Here is a 14,179-nt window from a genome sequence, read left to right as displayed (position 1 = left end):
TTTCATCTACTATTTCACATTAATATCTATAACTGATATGTAAATGTTCAATATTTAAAAATATTTCCGTTTTAACACGTGAAAGTAGATATGAAAAATAAGTATAATGCTAGAGATACAAACTATTTTATTAAAAAAAAAAAAATTACAAACCATTGATGTAGTGAGTGATTATTAGTAAATAAAAAAAAAATTTAAATTGTGGGTTCAGATGAAAACAAATAAAAAGTTGACCACATTATCATTTTGTAAAAATGTTGTAAAATATTTATAACTGTAGCATTACTCAAAAAATAAATGTGCGAGTATAAAAACTCATTTATGAATTATTATGAGTCTAAACCCTGAACCTATCTTTGGTTGACTTGGCTGTTTAATATATCATTAATATAATAGTATTTGAAAATTAATATAATTAAATATGCTTTTAAATAAAAGTCCCCAAAAAAAAAAGAAAAAAAAGAAAAAAAAAAAGCTTTTACTGAAGTTATGTACATTTGTAATCAGATTTCAATTGTGTACATATTCTAATTGACCAAGAACTCCAAGATAAAATGATAATGACGTAGTATAGTTGTTGAAAACGAAGAGGGAAAAGAGAAAGAAGATTATAGGATATCTTAGGACAGACAAGTTCAAATAGTACAAATGGGTTCTGCACTCTGTTCTGTTGTAGGACCACAGAAACTACAAAGAATGGCCCCTGTAAAACTAAAACCCCACTGCATTTTTGTAGTCAGTATATTATGGGATTATTAACAATGCAATGAAGCTGTGTCTAGGAATTGCTTTTGAAGGTGAAATAGAAATACACCTGGTTTAAACAAGATTCAGAGATCTAATAACTAACTAAACAACTAGCAACATTCATGCAAAAGGAATTCAATCCTAAATACACAAAACTCCCACTCTTCATCTTTACCCAAGGAATTGGCATGCCACCACTCCTTCTCACACCCTCCAACCGTATCTCCCCATTTCAAGAGTACAACAATAAACAAGAGGATATGTAATAACTTACAATTCACAGCAAAAAAATGCCAAGAACTAATAATCTAATGCACAAGGGAACACGTTTTCTTCACAATGAGATCATTTTTCCATGACCAGCGCCAAAAGGAAACTGCATTTGACATTACAAAATCAACATCTTTTTGCTAGTAACTACAAAAAAATATCAAAATATTATTTAACAGTGGGTCACGATTTGTAAGATTGGCATACAGTATAAAAATATATTAAATAAAGGCATAATCCAATTAAAATTCCAGCATCATGTAACATAAACAAAATCCTTTTTGAGGTGAGCTTGGCGCTTATACATATGACTTATGAGCTTCATCCAATCATTTCTTTATTTTAAGTGTTGGACAAAAAGGCCAACCGTTACAGCTTGATGCACATATCTTTTGTTTATAACTTGCTAGAGTGCTGATTTGTTATGTTAGAGCTCATTGTTGCCAAAGTGGCACAGTTTCACCAACTAAATAACTTGCTTTTTCTGTAGATGCTTGAGCCTTACTGGTCATGCAAGTGGGCAGCTAGAACAAGGCCATCGGCATTGCTCATCTATGAAACAAATCAGGTGCTCAAACACAGCACAAATGTCCTGCAGTATGACAACATTAAAGCATTATGATGTTGATTTGCACTTTACCAAAGTATGGAACAAAAGCCTAAGCTAATATAACAAAAGCATTTTCTAACATTAAATCAAACAGAAAATCCAAAAAGCTCATTAAATATAATGCAAAAACCTCCTATTTTCATAAACAATGCTCCCCCCCCCCCCCCAACCCAAAAATTCCCCACTCCCAAAAGGGAAGGAAAAAAAAAAAAAAAAGAAGAAGAAGGTTTTGAAAATGTCAAAAACCTTTTACACCCCACCCCCCAAAAAACACACCCCCCAAAAAAAAACTGAGGTTTTGTAGCTCAGTGGCATTACTTTGTCTCTTTTATAAGGAGAATCAAGTTTGAATACCCCCTCTCCCACTTCTTGCAACAATTGAATTATCAATATAAAAAATAAAATAAAATAATCCAAAATAACATCATATAGTATTTACTAACCTGACTGGTTATATGGTAAGGAAATCAAGAAAAATAAAATAAAATTAATTACCTCAAGAGGCTAAATGGCATTTCTGAAATAAGGAGGAGGTTTGGGACATTCCTCTAAACTTCGACATAGGTTTAGCATAATTTACCTTTTCTTTAGTAACAATACATAAATTATAGTTTTATTTTTTGTTTACCTGAATAAATAAATAATAATGCAAAAGCAAGGTTACTTATGAAAACTCTTCAAAGGTATTTGTGGTAAATACAAGTTTCTAGTAATACCCTTTAGGAAACCCCATAAAAGCCAAAATAAAAGAACACACCCACACACACACATGAAAATATTTATATGGAGAAATCACAGGTGGAAATCCTTTAAATAAAACCCTAACTCTTTAACCCAAAGAAGGATGAAAAGAGCAAAGCATAAAATCAATAATGCCAACATTTGGATTTTTAAGGAAAACCACCTACAATGGCATATTATGCAGGTCCAATACCAAAGTCAGAGTAAAAGATAACAAAAAAGAAAACAAACACTGCAAACAGGGCCAAGAATCATCTCATTACTTAGTGAGTAAACCAAGGAAATACCCAAATGGGTATGTCAACAACGTCACCTGTTTGTGCTTGTGTGCATGAGCAAGGGAGTTAGGGACCGGCCCGCACTTGCAGCTTTCCAGATTTTCTATTAGAAAAATTGCCACATTACTGCCAGAGATATTGCCAGACTTAACATACAGCATACTAGAAGAACCCAAGATACAGGAATAAATGTGGCATTGATCTTCCCTAGACCCTCAAAGTCTTTGTTTGAGTGAATAATAAGGCACATGTAAACACAAATGCCTCTTGGAACCTAGGTGCAAAGCGCAAGCATGCCCCTGATTTAAGTAAAGTGCACAATTTTAAAAAATAATGAGGTAAATTAGAAACCAAATGTTAACAGAGAATATGACAATCAAGTTATCAAGTAATCATATAAAATTTAGACAAAGCATTTTATAAATTCTCTTGTGCATCATGATATTTATGATCAAAATGAAGTACCTGGTAGAATCAAAATATACCCAAAAGGCAAAGACCAAAAAATACATTAGAATGTTAAGAGTGACTTCTATGCTTAACGTAAGCAATGCAATCATCTTCACTAAGCATAAAACCATCATCATTGTCATCACAAAATTTGTAACTCACATCGTCCACTTCATTTATACGCCCCTCTAGTGAGCCCCCTCTTGACCACATGTTAAATATTTCTTCTTCAACTCCAGCAGCTCTAATAACATTACCCCATATCAAGTAATCATCATCATACACAAGAACATCTTCAGCACATTCATTGGGTTCTTCTTCTTCTAGTATTCAAATCAACCAATCATTTCTATCATCTGTATCTTTCATAAAATTGAACCATGTGGTCCCTTTGATTCCACCCCCCCCCCCCCCCCTTCTTCTAGAATTCATGAGGGGTAGGCTAATGTATAGTGTATCACCATAAAATTGGGATTTGTATAACTAATCAAGGATTCAAGGGATCACATCAATAGTATAAAGAGAAATAAGTCAATTATCTTTTCCCCAAAAAAAAAAAAGGTGCAAAAAAGCATGTTTACGTTTACACCAACTAAAAAAGTGCGCCAAAAATACACTTCGCTTTAGGTCTAAAAAGCAATTAACCCTTGGTGCTTTGCACTATAAGCATGCTTTAACAAACAAAAATATCAAGCACATTTTTCCCTTTAAAAAAACAAGCAAAGATTTTTATTTTCTTTTTATTCTTAAAAAGTTTCTTTATTTGCTTAACCAAACTGATGTGGTAAGTGCAAAAAAAAATATTTATTTTAATTTAGTTCTATTTATTATTAGAAGTCAATTGTAATGGATATGGTTGGTTAGGAGTTTAAGGAGACTGCTTGTAGATTGGGTGACGTTAGATGTGGTAAGAACAGCAGAAGTTGTGGTGATATTTTGGTATAAAAGATTGGTAGAGAAGGTATATGTTCAGGTAGGGGTTTACTCACTACTCAGTTTCCTGTTTGTTCAAGAATGTAAAGGATGGATTTCAGTAGATTTTTTTGGGAGTTTATGGCCTAAATGAAAATAAGTTGTGGAATGGGTTGTAAACAGAACTAACAGGGGTGTTTCAGAGCTGGAATAAGGCATGGTGTGTGGCATAAGATTTTAATGTGGTGGCGTGGTGTGATTCCCAAGTGAGAGGTTACATTGTGATTAGATATCTCATGCAATAATCAAGTTTTCAGATTTCATTAGGGATTTGAATTTAGTGGATTTACCATTGGAAGTAGGTTAGTTCACTTGGTCAAATGCCCATGCTCCACAGTCTATGTCTAGATTTGATAGATTCTCAGTAAAAATGAAATGGGAGGAATATTTCCAAAAATGGTTAGAGATATTTGAATTATCAAGATAGAAAGGGTTCCCTTCAAATTTGAGAATATGTGACTTAAGCAGGATGGGTTCAAGGAGAGAGTGACAGTTTGGCAGGAAGGATATATTTTTGAAGGAGGACCTAGCTTTATCAATGCAAGTAAGTTAAAAGGTCTTAAGGAGGATTTGAAGGAGTGGAACAAAATGGAATTTAGAGATGTGGGGATAAGAAAGAGGAACCTCTTGGACAAAATTACAAGGTTAAATAGGAAGGAGTAGATGGATATCAGCCAAAGAGAGTATACAAAGCGAAAAGTTAAAAGCTGTGTTGGGTCATGCTGCACAAATGGAGGTCTCTTGGCATCAGAAATCCCATGTATTGTGGTTGCAAGAAGGGGACAATAACAATAGATTTTTTAATGGGATAGCAAACTCTCATAGGAGAACAATATAACTGGTGAGTTAGAGGTGGATGGAGTGAATGTGACAAAGGAGGAAGATATCTGGGCTGCCATAGTAGGTTTTATGAATCATTGTATAAAAATGCTGAGTGGATGCCACATTTGGATGGTTTGCATTTTCCTTCTATTGATGAAACTGATAGAGGGTGGTTGGAAAGGGAGTTTGATAGAGAGGAATTTTTGGAGGTGATGAGGCACCAAGGCCTGATGAGTTTAATATGGCTTTTTTCCAACAGTGTTGGGATATTGTGGAGGAAGATGTTTTGGCATTTTTCAATGAGGTATTTTCTTATTGTAGTTTTAGGAAGTCTATAAATGCTTCATTTATTTCCTTGATACCACAAGAGGTTGGGGCACGAAGCTTGAAAGATTTCAGGACCATTAGTTTATTGGGAAGCTTGTATAAAATACTAGCAAAAGTATTGGCTAACAGACTTGTAACATTTGCAACGCTGATTCTGCGAATTAATTTTCTAATTCCAGATGAATTTATTGATGAGGTGGAATACAATGCTTCTTTGTTCTAAATGCTACCAAAGGTAATTCTAGAACAATTTTAAATTCTTATCCTTCAACACTTCAAAACTTGAGGTCAAGCTTTCTCTAGTTAAGGAAGTATGATGCTGGAGGCACAAAAAATATTTATTTTAATTTAGTTAAAATCAATTCGTTTTTGCATTGGTCATTTGTATCTTATTTTAGGTCTTGGAAGTTTGGCAGGTTATTAGTATTTTATTAATTTCCTAGAGTCAAGGTAATTTTTGTAATTCAATAATTGAGATTTTCCAAGTCAATTGGAATTAGGGTTTCCAAAATCAACTAGAATTAAGTTTAGTAGTCTAGATAAGTATAATATTGTACTCCTATAGTGACAGTTAATAGTTCAATCAATTGAATAAATTTCTCCTGTAACTTTTCCAATTGTATAGTTCTAATCCCAACCAACCCTACATGCTAACTGCTAAAGATTTTCATCTCTTGCTTGATGCTACCTCCAAACAAGCCTAGATGCCAACTCTTAGGTTGCCTGTCCTTATTTTCATACTGCATTGTTGTGGTTTTTGTTGGATCCCAAACCTTGCCTATCTCCCCTTAAAATTTTTGCTTTTGCTTTTAAAAGCAAACCTAGTACTTTTACCATGCTAACCAACAGTACATAAATTTTTTACATCTGCGTGTTTATTAAGAATAAAAAGTATCCTGGAAGATGGGTAATGCCCAGATTATCCCTTCCCCCCACCCACTCCACCCAACAAAAAAAAGTCTATGCCCTGAATAGCACTTTTTAAGATGATATAAAAAAAAAAGTAATAAATGTCAATAATTTTAACAAGAGCTGTCAAGATGACCTTAAGCAGCCAAAAAAGCCATCCTTCAGGCTACAACACATTTCAAATAAATGATCAGAACAAAATCATGATATGGATAAAGGCAAATGAGATAGAAATTTGATCTAATTTGTTTTCTATACAGAATAGCTTCTTGAGGTAGATGCTACAGCATATATGATAAAATTGCTCGTTGATCATTGTAGATAAACAACAGCGTGAATAACATAAAATGTAGTAGGATTTCAGTAGAGCAGTGATGTACCTTGCTTCTCCTAGCAATCAAAGCAACATCCAATTCAACTGAACTTGTTTCTTGGATACATACAAATGCTTTCACTTGATTGATTCCCCAAAAATTACTTAGTTGAGCCTAGACATAGCATCCTTCCAGCACAAGAACCACCCAGCTGCCACATATTCTATGAAAGTAAGTCCAGGAAATTTTAATTCTTATAAGTAGTAAGTCCAGGAGATATTCTCTTTTAAGGTTTAAAAAAATGCAGGAAGGATTTATGGCTACTAAATTTGGTTAATCTGTATTTATAAACTAATGCTGACTATAATTTATAGTTGTATTACTTATCAAAAAAAATAATTTATAGTTGTATCATATGCTTCTAATTACTCCTTTCTTTCTTTTCTTTTTTCCTTTTTTTTTACCCTGTAATGATGGGAACAAGCTAATCACTCACCTTGACAGAAAATTAAAGGCTGATTTCTCTGATGATGGTCACTTGAGAACTTTAAACCAAAACCCCATTCTGGTGGGAGAATTTGCATGGCAAGACCAGAAAGAACTTTAAATATGATAAACAATAAGTATTAGGAACAGCCTAATTAATCAAGAACCCACAATTTTGCAACATCATGCCATCTAGTCAGAAACCAGTGAGGAACTTTGTATTCTTGGGTCCTTGTACTTCCACTTAGGAAAAGGTATAACCATTATGGGGTTCTGATTCAAATATTCAATGGAGCAACAAACTAAGGATTACCAAAATTGTTCTCTCTCAAGTTTGTAAATTAGGAACCTCAAGATCACCACTGCGAGTAAGTAGACCCCTATTCACCATTTCATTTTGCAAATCAATAGCTTCATCCATATTCCCTAGCTCATAATACTTCCGCAATAGACATATACACAGAATCTCATCAGGAATGATACCCTTCCCTATCATCTCATCAAGAAATTTTCTTGCTTGTTGCACCTGACCACATTGGGAAAATCCCCAAATCAAGGAAGTATAGGCAGGCAGATCAAACTCCAGACCCAAATCAATCATTCTGTCTCGCAAACTCAAAGCTTCCTGGACATTACCATGCTTTAAGTTCCCATCAATTAAAGCGGTGTAAACATTTTTATCAGGAATCATACCCTTGTCCAACATGTCATCAAACAGCTTCTTGGCTGCTTGGATGCTATTATTTTTACAAAGACCATCAATTAGAGCTGTATAAACTGCAACATTAGGCTGAATACCAATGTCAGTCATGTTGCCAAAATACTTAAGTGCCTCTTCAACCATACCCTTTTTGCACAAACCATCAATTAGTGCACAATAAGTAACAACATTGATCTCAATACTTAAGTCTTGCATTTCTTGTAGCAGATTGAGTGCCTCTGTGGTTTTTCCTGCCTTGAAATAAGCATCCATAAGTGTTGTGCATATAAAATGATTTGTACTTAGACCAAAGCCCTTCATTTCACCTATCACAAGCTCACATTCTTCAAGCTTATTTTGGCAGCACAGACACCAAATAATTGTCCCATACAGCAGGATATCAGGCTTGATGCTTTTCTCCTTCATTTCTTTTAAAATATGCATGGCACTCTCCATTTTCTGAGCCTTAATATACCCATGAAAAAGGGCAGTATAAGTTTTCTGGTTAGGAATTACTCCAGCCTTCAGCATTGCCCTAAAAACTTCTTCTGCTTCCTTTATCCTCCCATCTTCACAAAGTCCATCCAGTAAAGCGGTGTAGGTGATAATGTTCAAGATAACTCCTGCCTGCAACATCTCATTAGCCAGCTTCAATGCATCATTTAGATTATGTAATTTACAATTTGCATCAATCAGAGAAGTGTAAGTAAATTCATTGGGCAAAAGACCAACTCGTCTCATGTCCACAAAAAATTTAATTGCCTCTTGCATCATCCCTTCCTTACAAAAAGCATCTATTAACGTGCTATAGGTTACAACATTCGGTTTCAATCCGTTGATCTTCATCTCACGAAGAAACTCAAAAGCCTGAGGCATTCTATCAAATTTACAAAAACTATTAATTAGAGCATTATATGTTATTACATCAGGTTCACAACCCACATCCTTCATTTCTTCAAAAATACAAACCGATTCATCTAACAACCCAACCTTTCCATGCCCATCAATAAGAGAATTATATGTGACACTATCTGGCACAAGGCCCATCTGTTTCATTTGTTGAAACAAGCTTCTAGCTGCCCCCAAATCTCCTTCTTTGCACATATAATCTATCATTATATTATATGTGAAAACTGAAGGCTTAATCCCAGCCCCAATCATTTCCTTAAAAAACTTCCTTGACAATTCCCCTTTCCCTGACTTTGAAAGCCCGTGCAAAAGTGCATTACAAGACCGTGTTTTCGGCAAAACCCTATAGTTCTTCATCCTTAAAAAACACTCACTCGCTTCCTCAAGCATTCCCACCTCAACTAAAACACTAAACAAAGCATCAAACACTCCGAACCCCGGAACACAAACATTCCTCGTCGACCACAACACATCAAAAACATCACAACCGGGCAAAACCCACCTCAACAAAACCAACTCTCTCATAATCTCATGTGCATCAGAGTACATTCTTTTATAAAACAATATATGAATCAAGACACAATACGACTCTGTGGTGTGGCGAAACCCAATTCGGGTTCCAGCCCATTTGAAGAACCTACAAGCTAACTTAGGATCCCCCTTCAATTCCACCAAAACCTTAGACACCCAAATGGGCGCCAAAGCTGAATCAAACAAACTAAGAATCCTATTATTACCATCCCACTGCTCTTGTTGAATAATAGTACGAACTAATTCTTTATTTATATCATCAAAAAAATAGCTGGGGTTTGATTTTGAGGCAAAAGGGTATCTGATTATGCAAAGAAAAGTGGTGAACCAAATCCAAGGGCAAACAGTGAGAGAACCATGAGATGATGAAACAGTGAAAGGGCTTACTCGGTGAGAGGCTCTGCGACCAACGTGGAAGAGAGTGCGCAGAAAGAGTAGCATCTTTGATAGGAGAAAACCAATAACACCTTCAATGAGATTCATTGTTTTGGGTTTTGGATGTACCAGAACAATGGGTGTTCATAGCTTTTTGTTTTCTTTTTGGGTTTTGGGTTTTGAAGGAAAAATGGAAATGGTGGTGGTTTAGGCTAGGGTTTATGGGCAACTAAACTTAAAGTATAGTGCGTTGAGGTTTTTTTTTTTTTTTTTTTTTTTTGAGCAAAAGGACGTCTTGAGGTTTTTGAGCTATCAGATTCAAAATACAGCAAGCATTTGCATTACAATACATTTGTTTCAGTTATGACTTATGAGGAAAACTTGAAAATGGGCCATAACTCCGAGCCCAATTGAGCCAGTTGGTTCTGTTTAGTTTATGTTGGGACTTCGGAGTTTGGAGTAAGAAAAATAAACTGTCGAAATTGGTTTTGCTTTTTGTAATTTTCCGTTTCGGGGAAGAAAAACTTAAATCATGTCTTCATCCAATGAATTCAATTTATTCCATTCAAGTCTTCCATCCAACTTCTTTGCAAAAACAAAAAAAAAAAAAAAAAAAAAAAAAAAAAAAGTCTTCCATCTAATTTTGTATAAAAAATTGCCATTAAAAAAATTTCTCACATGTGAAAAAATCTAAAAAATTAATAAAAATATTTTAAAGAATTTTTTTTGAGAATTTTTTTTTTCAAAAAAACTTTTTTCATTAATTAACTACACACTTTTTTTTTTAAGGAAAAAGACGAAGCAATATTATTCAAGATCACAACTAACAAAATGAAGAAATATCTGATGGAGCAGACTCCATTCAAACTAACAATGGAAAGGACAACCTAGCTCTCCTGAGTAAAGTATGGGCTACAGAGTTACCCTGACTCTTAGTGTGAGAAAAAAAAAAAAGAGTTCTTAGAGTATTTGTAATAGACATGATGTCTTTAATAATATGACCAATGGCCGAAAATGAAGAGCCCCTTGCTATGATAGAGTTGGAATCCATCTTTGATTCTCCTTCAAAAACTGATTGGGCTATTCCTAGTTCAACACCCTTCATGCTGCAAGGGCTTCTAATGCTACAATAGATAGGGGTAGAGAATTTTTTTCTGATAAAGCTACTAGAATTTCACCATTTTCATTCCGAACTATTAGGGATGACAAAACCTACCCAACCTGCGGGTACTCGACCCGACCCGCAAAACAGTAGAGTTGGGTTTGGGTTTTAAGTATCAAACCTAAAACGGGTTCAGGTCGAGTGCGGGTTTTAGTAATACCCACCTCGAACATGAACCTGACCCAATTATAGTTAAATTACTAAAATGCCCTAACTATATATAACCCTATTTTTAAACCGTAAACCTAATCAATCTCAGATTCTCATTTCTCATCTTAGCCGCCTCTTTCCACTCTCAACTCTCAAGCTCAAGCCTCAAGCTCTCACTCGAACTCTTTCCGCCGCCAACTAGTCGACCACACCCTCACACTCACTCACTCAATCAGCTGCTGACCACACCTTCACTCTCACTCTCTCAATCTGTTGTTGTTTCTCACAAGTTTATCTTTCTCAGCTTCTCATTCTCCACTTTTCTTTTCTATTTTTGGGTTTGTTACTTGGTTTCCTAAGACCTCTGCAATAATTTCTTGTGGTGTTGAAGGTGTTGGTAGTGTGAATGGTCGAATCTGTTATGTTGGATAGGTTTTATTTTTTGTGATTTATGCGGTAGTGGATGGAAAACTACGGTGGGCTGAATTTTTGAGGTTTGTAATTGCTAGATTTATGGGTTTTGGTGGTGGTAGGAGGCAGCGTGGCTAGGTTTTTTGGTTGGGTGCTAGGTTTGAGGTTTTTGCAGTACAACAATGGTGAATCTAGTTTTTTAAATTGCATTTGGATTGTTGGGGGTTAGGCTTATCCTTTGGATCCTTTTTTTTTTTTTTTTTTTTTTTGTTGCTTTTAATTTCATAGATCGGAACATAAGATTAGAATCTTTGAGTTTGAGCTAAGTGAAATCTTGTGATTTGAGTGAAATCATGTAATCTTTGAGTTTGGTATCTTGTAATCTTTGAGTTTGTAATCTTGTAATCTTTGAGTTTGGTAATCTTGTCATTTGAAGGAAATTTATATTACAAATTTTTTGATGAACAAATCTATATTACAAATTGGGTTTTATTTTGTGTTTGTGATTTTGGACCGGGCATGATAGGATGGGGCCTGTAGGGACCCTACAGGGCGGGTTTGGGGGTTAAAAAAAAAACCCGTTTATTAAACAAGGCAGGTTCGGGTAACGAGGGTAGGCCTGCAAGATGGGTTTGGGCATAAAGAAACCCACCTCAAACCCAACCCGTTACCACTTTTATGAATTATCACCCCAATCCTAGCTTCCCTAGTATCTTCAAATACCGCCCCTTCATAGTTTGTTTTGAAATTACCGATAGTTGAAGGTTTTCGCTTGACAATCGCTAGTGGTTTCTTGTCATTCGGTGTTGGAGAGTTTTGTTGAAATCAAAGAGTTACATGTCTGCTGACTCAAAGATCCTTCCCACGGGAAGACTTGGTTCCTTAAGTTTGATCTTGTTCCTATGAGACCAAACAAACCAAGCTACTGAAGAAAAAAGTTCCAACTTCCCTGGGTGTTGCCCAACCACTTGTACCAGATCAAGAACTAAATAGCTATGTGGAAAATCTTGGCGAACCCAATTGAATGTTGGATCCCAGACTTGATTGAGCACTAAGCAATCCCAAATGGCATGAAACTTGAACTGATGAACCTAAGCTACAACTCACATTCTCAAGGACTTTCCACTTTTTGAGATTTACCATGGTTGGTAGCGCCTTTGAACAGGCTCGCCATAAAAAAGTTTTAATTTTATTGGGCACTCTCAATTTCCAAATTCGAGACCAAAAAACTTTTTAACTTGAGCTATCCGAGTTTGAAGCTTTGAACCTCTGAGAATCTTCACACAGGAGCTGATATCCTCTCTTAACAGAGTATTTGCCATTCTTCCTTCTAGTCCATGTAATCCAAGCCAGACGATAGGTGTCAAGTGGAAGTGTAGTGATGTATGTAGCTGAGGCATCCTAACAGGCAGGTAGACTTAAACCTTGTTCCTACATGACTCGATCAATTCGATCAGGCATAGTAACACAAATTGGTATTACCTTTATACGTTGGGTTTTGAAAGGCAAGAAATGGTGGTAAATTAAATTGCTATTCCAGCCTCTCCAATCATGATCTAACAAATTCGCCACCACTGCATCCTCTAGAAAAACCACCCAAGGTGAAATTATTTTTGCAGAGTTAGTAATAGGTATCCACTTATCATTGTAAATGTGTATACTCTTCCCATTCCCCACTCTCCACACCAATCCGACATCAATGACCTTCTTAGCTTTCAATATACTTTGCCAAGCATAGGATCCTGAGAAAGCCTTTGCGTCAAAGATAGTCCCTCTAGGAAAATACTTAGCTTTGTCTAGCCAACATCACTTTGTTAAATTTCACTAGATCTTTAAAACCCAATCCTCCCACATTCTTTGACTTACAAAGAACCTCCCATTTTTTGCAATGTATTTTTGGATTGCTCTCCTCATTGATCCCTAAATAATTTTCTGATTTGGGACTTAATCTCATAGCACAGGCCAATTGGTAATTCGAAACAACTTATAGTAATTGTTGGAATAACTTGAACCATCGCTTTGAGTAAGAACTCTCTCCCTGCTTGGGATAATAACATCTCCTTCCACCCTTGGAGTTTGCTCCAAACTTGCTCCTTAATATAATTAAGGCTGGCCTTTTTGTTTCTCCCTACCATAGCAGGTAAGCTAAGGTATTTCATATATTCTTTGACATCTGTCATCCCAAAAAAATCAATGATCTTAGATTTTCTTTCTTCCTCCATTGCTTTACTAAAGAAGATACTGGTCTTGTCTCTGTTTATTTGTTGTCCAGATGCCTATTCATACGAAGCTAATATAGTCTGAATGAAATTTAAATAAGACATATTTGCCCTACAAAACAACAAGCTGTCATTGGCAAAAATTAAATGAGAAACTTCAGGACTAGATTTGCATAAAGAAAAGCCTCTGATTGAATCTTCCCTAGCTGCCTTTTGCAACATCCAGTTTATCCTTTTGGAACAAAGTACAAACAGATAATGGGATAGTGGATCCCCTTCCTTTATCTAATCCCCTTTGAAGGTTTGATGTCTCTCTTAGGTTCACCATTCGCCAAAATAGAGTAGGACACTGTGATAACACATTCAAGTATTAAGGCCACCTATTTATCACAAAAACCCATCTTCTCCATAGTTTTCATCAAGAATTTCCATCCAACTCTATCGTAGGCTTTACTTATATCCAATTTCATAGCCATAAAACCCACATTCTTAGATTTCTGAATTTTCATATGATGTAATGTCTGAAAAGTCACCAGGATATTATCTAATATGGACTTCTTTGACTAGAAGGCACTTTGAGATTCAAAAATAATAGATGTTAGAATTTTCTTATGCCTATTAGCTAAAGCTTTAGAAATAAGTCTGTACAAGATATTACAAGGTGCAATAGGGCAGTATTCAATTACCCGAGTGAGACTTTTAACCTTAGGGATAAGAATGATAAATGTACGATTTATGGAAGGAGGAATAGAATCTATATTGAGGCAGTGAAGCACGACTGTACAAAATCATCCCC

The 14,179-nt window shown here is 35.5% G+C and overlaps 1 protein-coding gene across 3 annotated transcripts; it reads right to left on the bottom strand.

The window, feature by feature from the left end:
• Positions 1-1,165: 1,165 nt before the first annotated feature.
• On the bottom strand, positions 1,166-9,775 carry LOC111991537 (putative pentatricopeptide repeat-containing protein At2g02150). Of its 3 annotated transcripts, none has more exons than XM_024023316.2 (4): positions 6,937-9,775; positions 6,507-6,651; positions 2,682-2,945; positions 1,166-1,609 (listed from the first exon to the last, which is right to left on the bottom strand). In XM_024023316.2, the coding sequence occupies exon 1, from the start codon at positions 9,547-9,549 to the stop codon at positions 7,255-7,257; it is 2,295 nt and encodes a 764-aa protein (XP_023879084.2). In that variant the 5' UTR covers positions 9,550-9,775; the 3' UTR covers positions 1,166-1,609; positions 2,682-2,945; positions 6,507-6,651; positions 6,937-7,254. The 3 variants fall into 3 exon arrangements, with proteins under 3 accessions (XP_023879084.2, XP_023879086.2, XP_023879087.2); XM_024023318.2 differs by having other exon boundaries at positions 2,682-2,920; XM_024023319.2 differs by having other exon boundaries at positions 2,682-2,749.
• Between the last annotated feature and the right edge of the window lie 4,404 nt (positions 9,776-14,179).

Source organism: Quercus suber, unplaced genomic scaffold, assembly GCF_002906115.3.
Source record: "Quercus suber isolate HL8 unplaced genomic scaffold, Cork oak 2.0 scaffold_158, whole genome shotgun sequence".
NCBI lineage: Eukaryota > Viridiplantae > Streptophyta > Magnoliopsida > Fagales > Fagaceae > Quercus > Quercus suber.
Note: the sequence above shows the minus strand (reverse complement) of the source record. Positions and strands in the feature narration are given on the sequence as shown.

What these genes read in the sequence shown, in the direction of transcription:
- LOC111991537 (XM_024023316.2), bottom strand. Translation starts at nt 9,549, where the DNA reads ATGAATCTCATTGAAGGTGTTATTGGTTTTCTCCTATCAAAGATGCTA.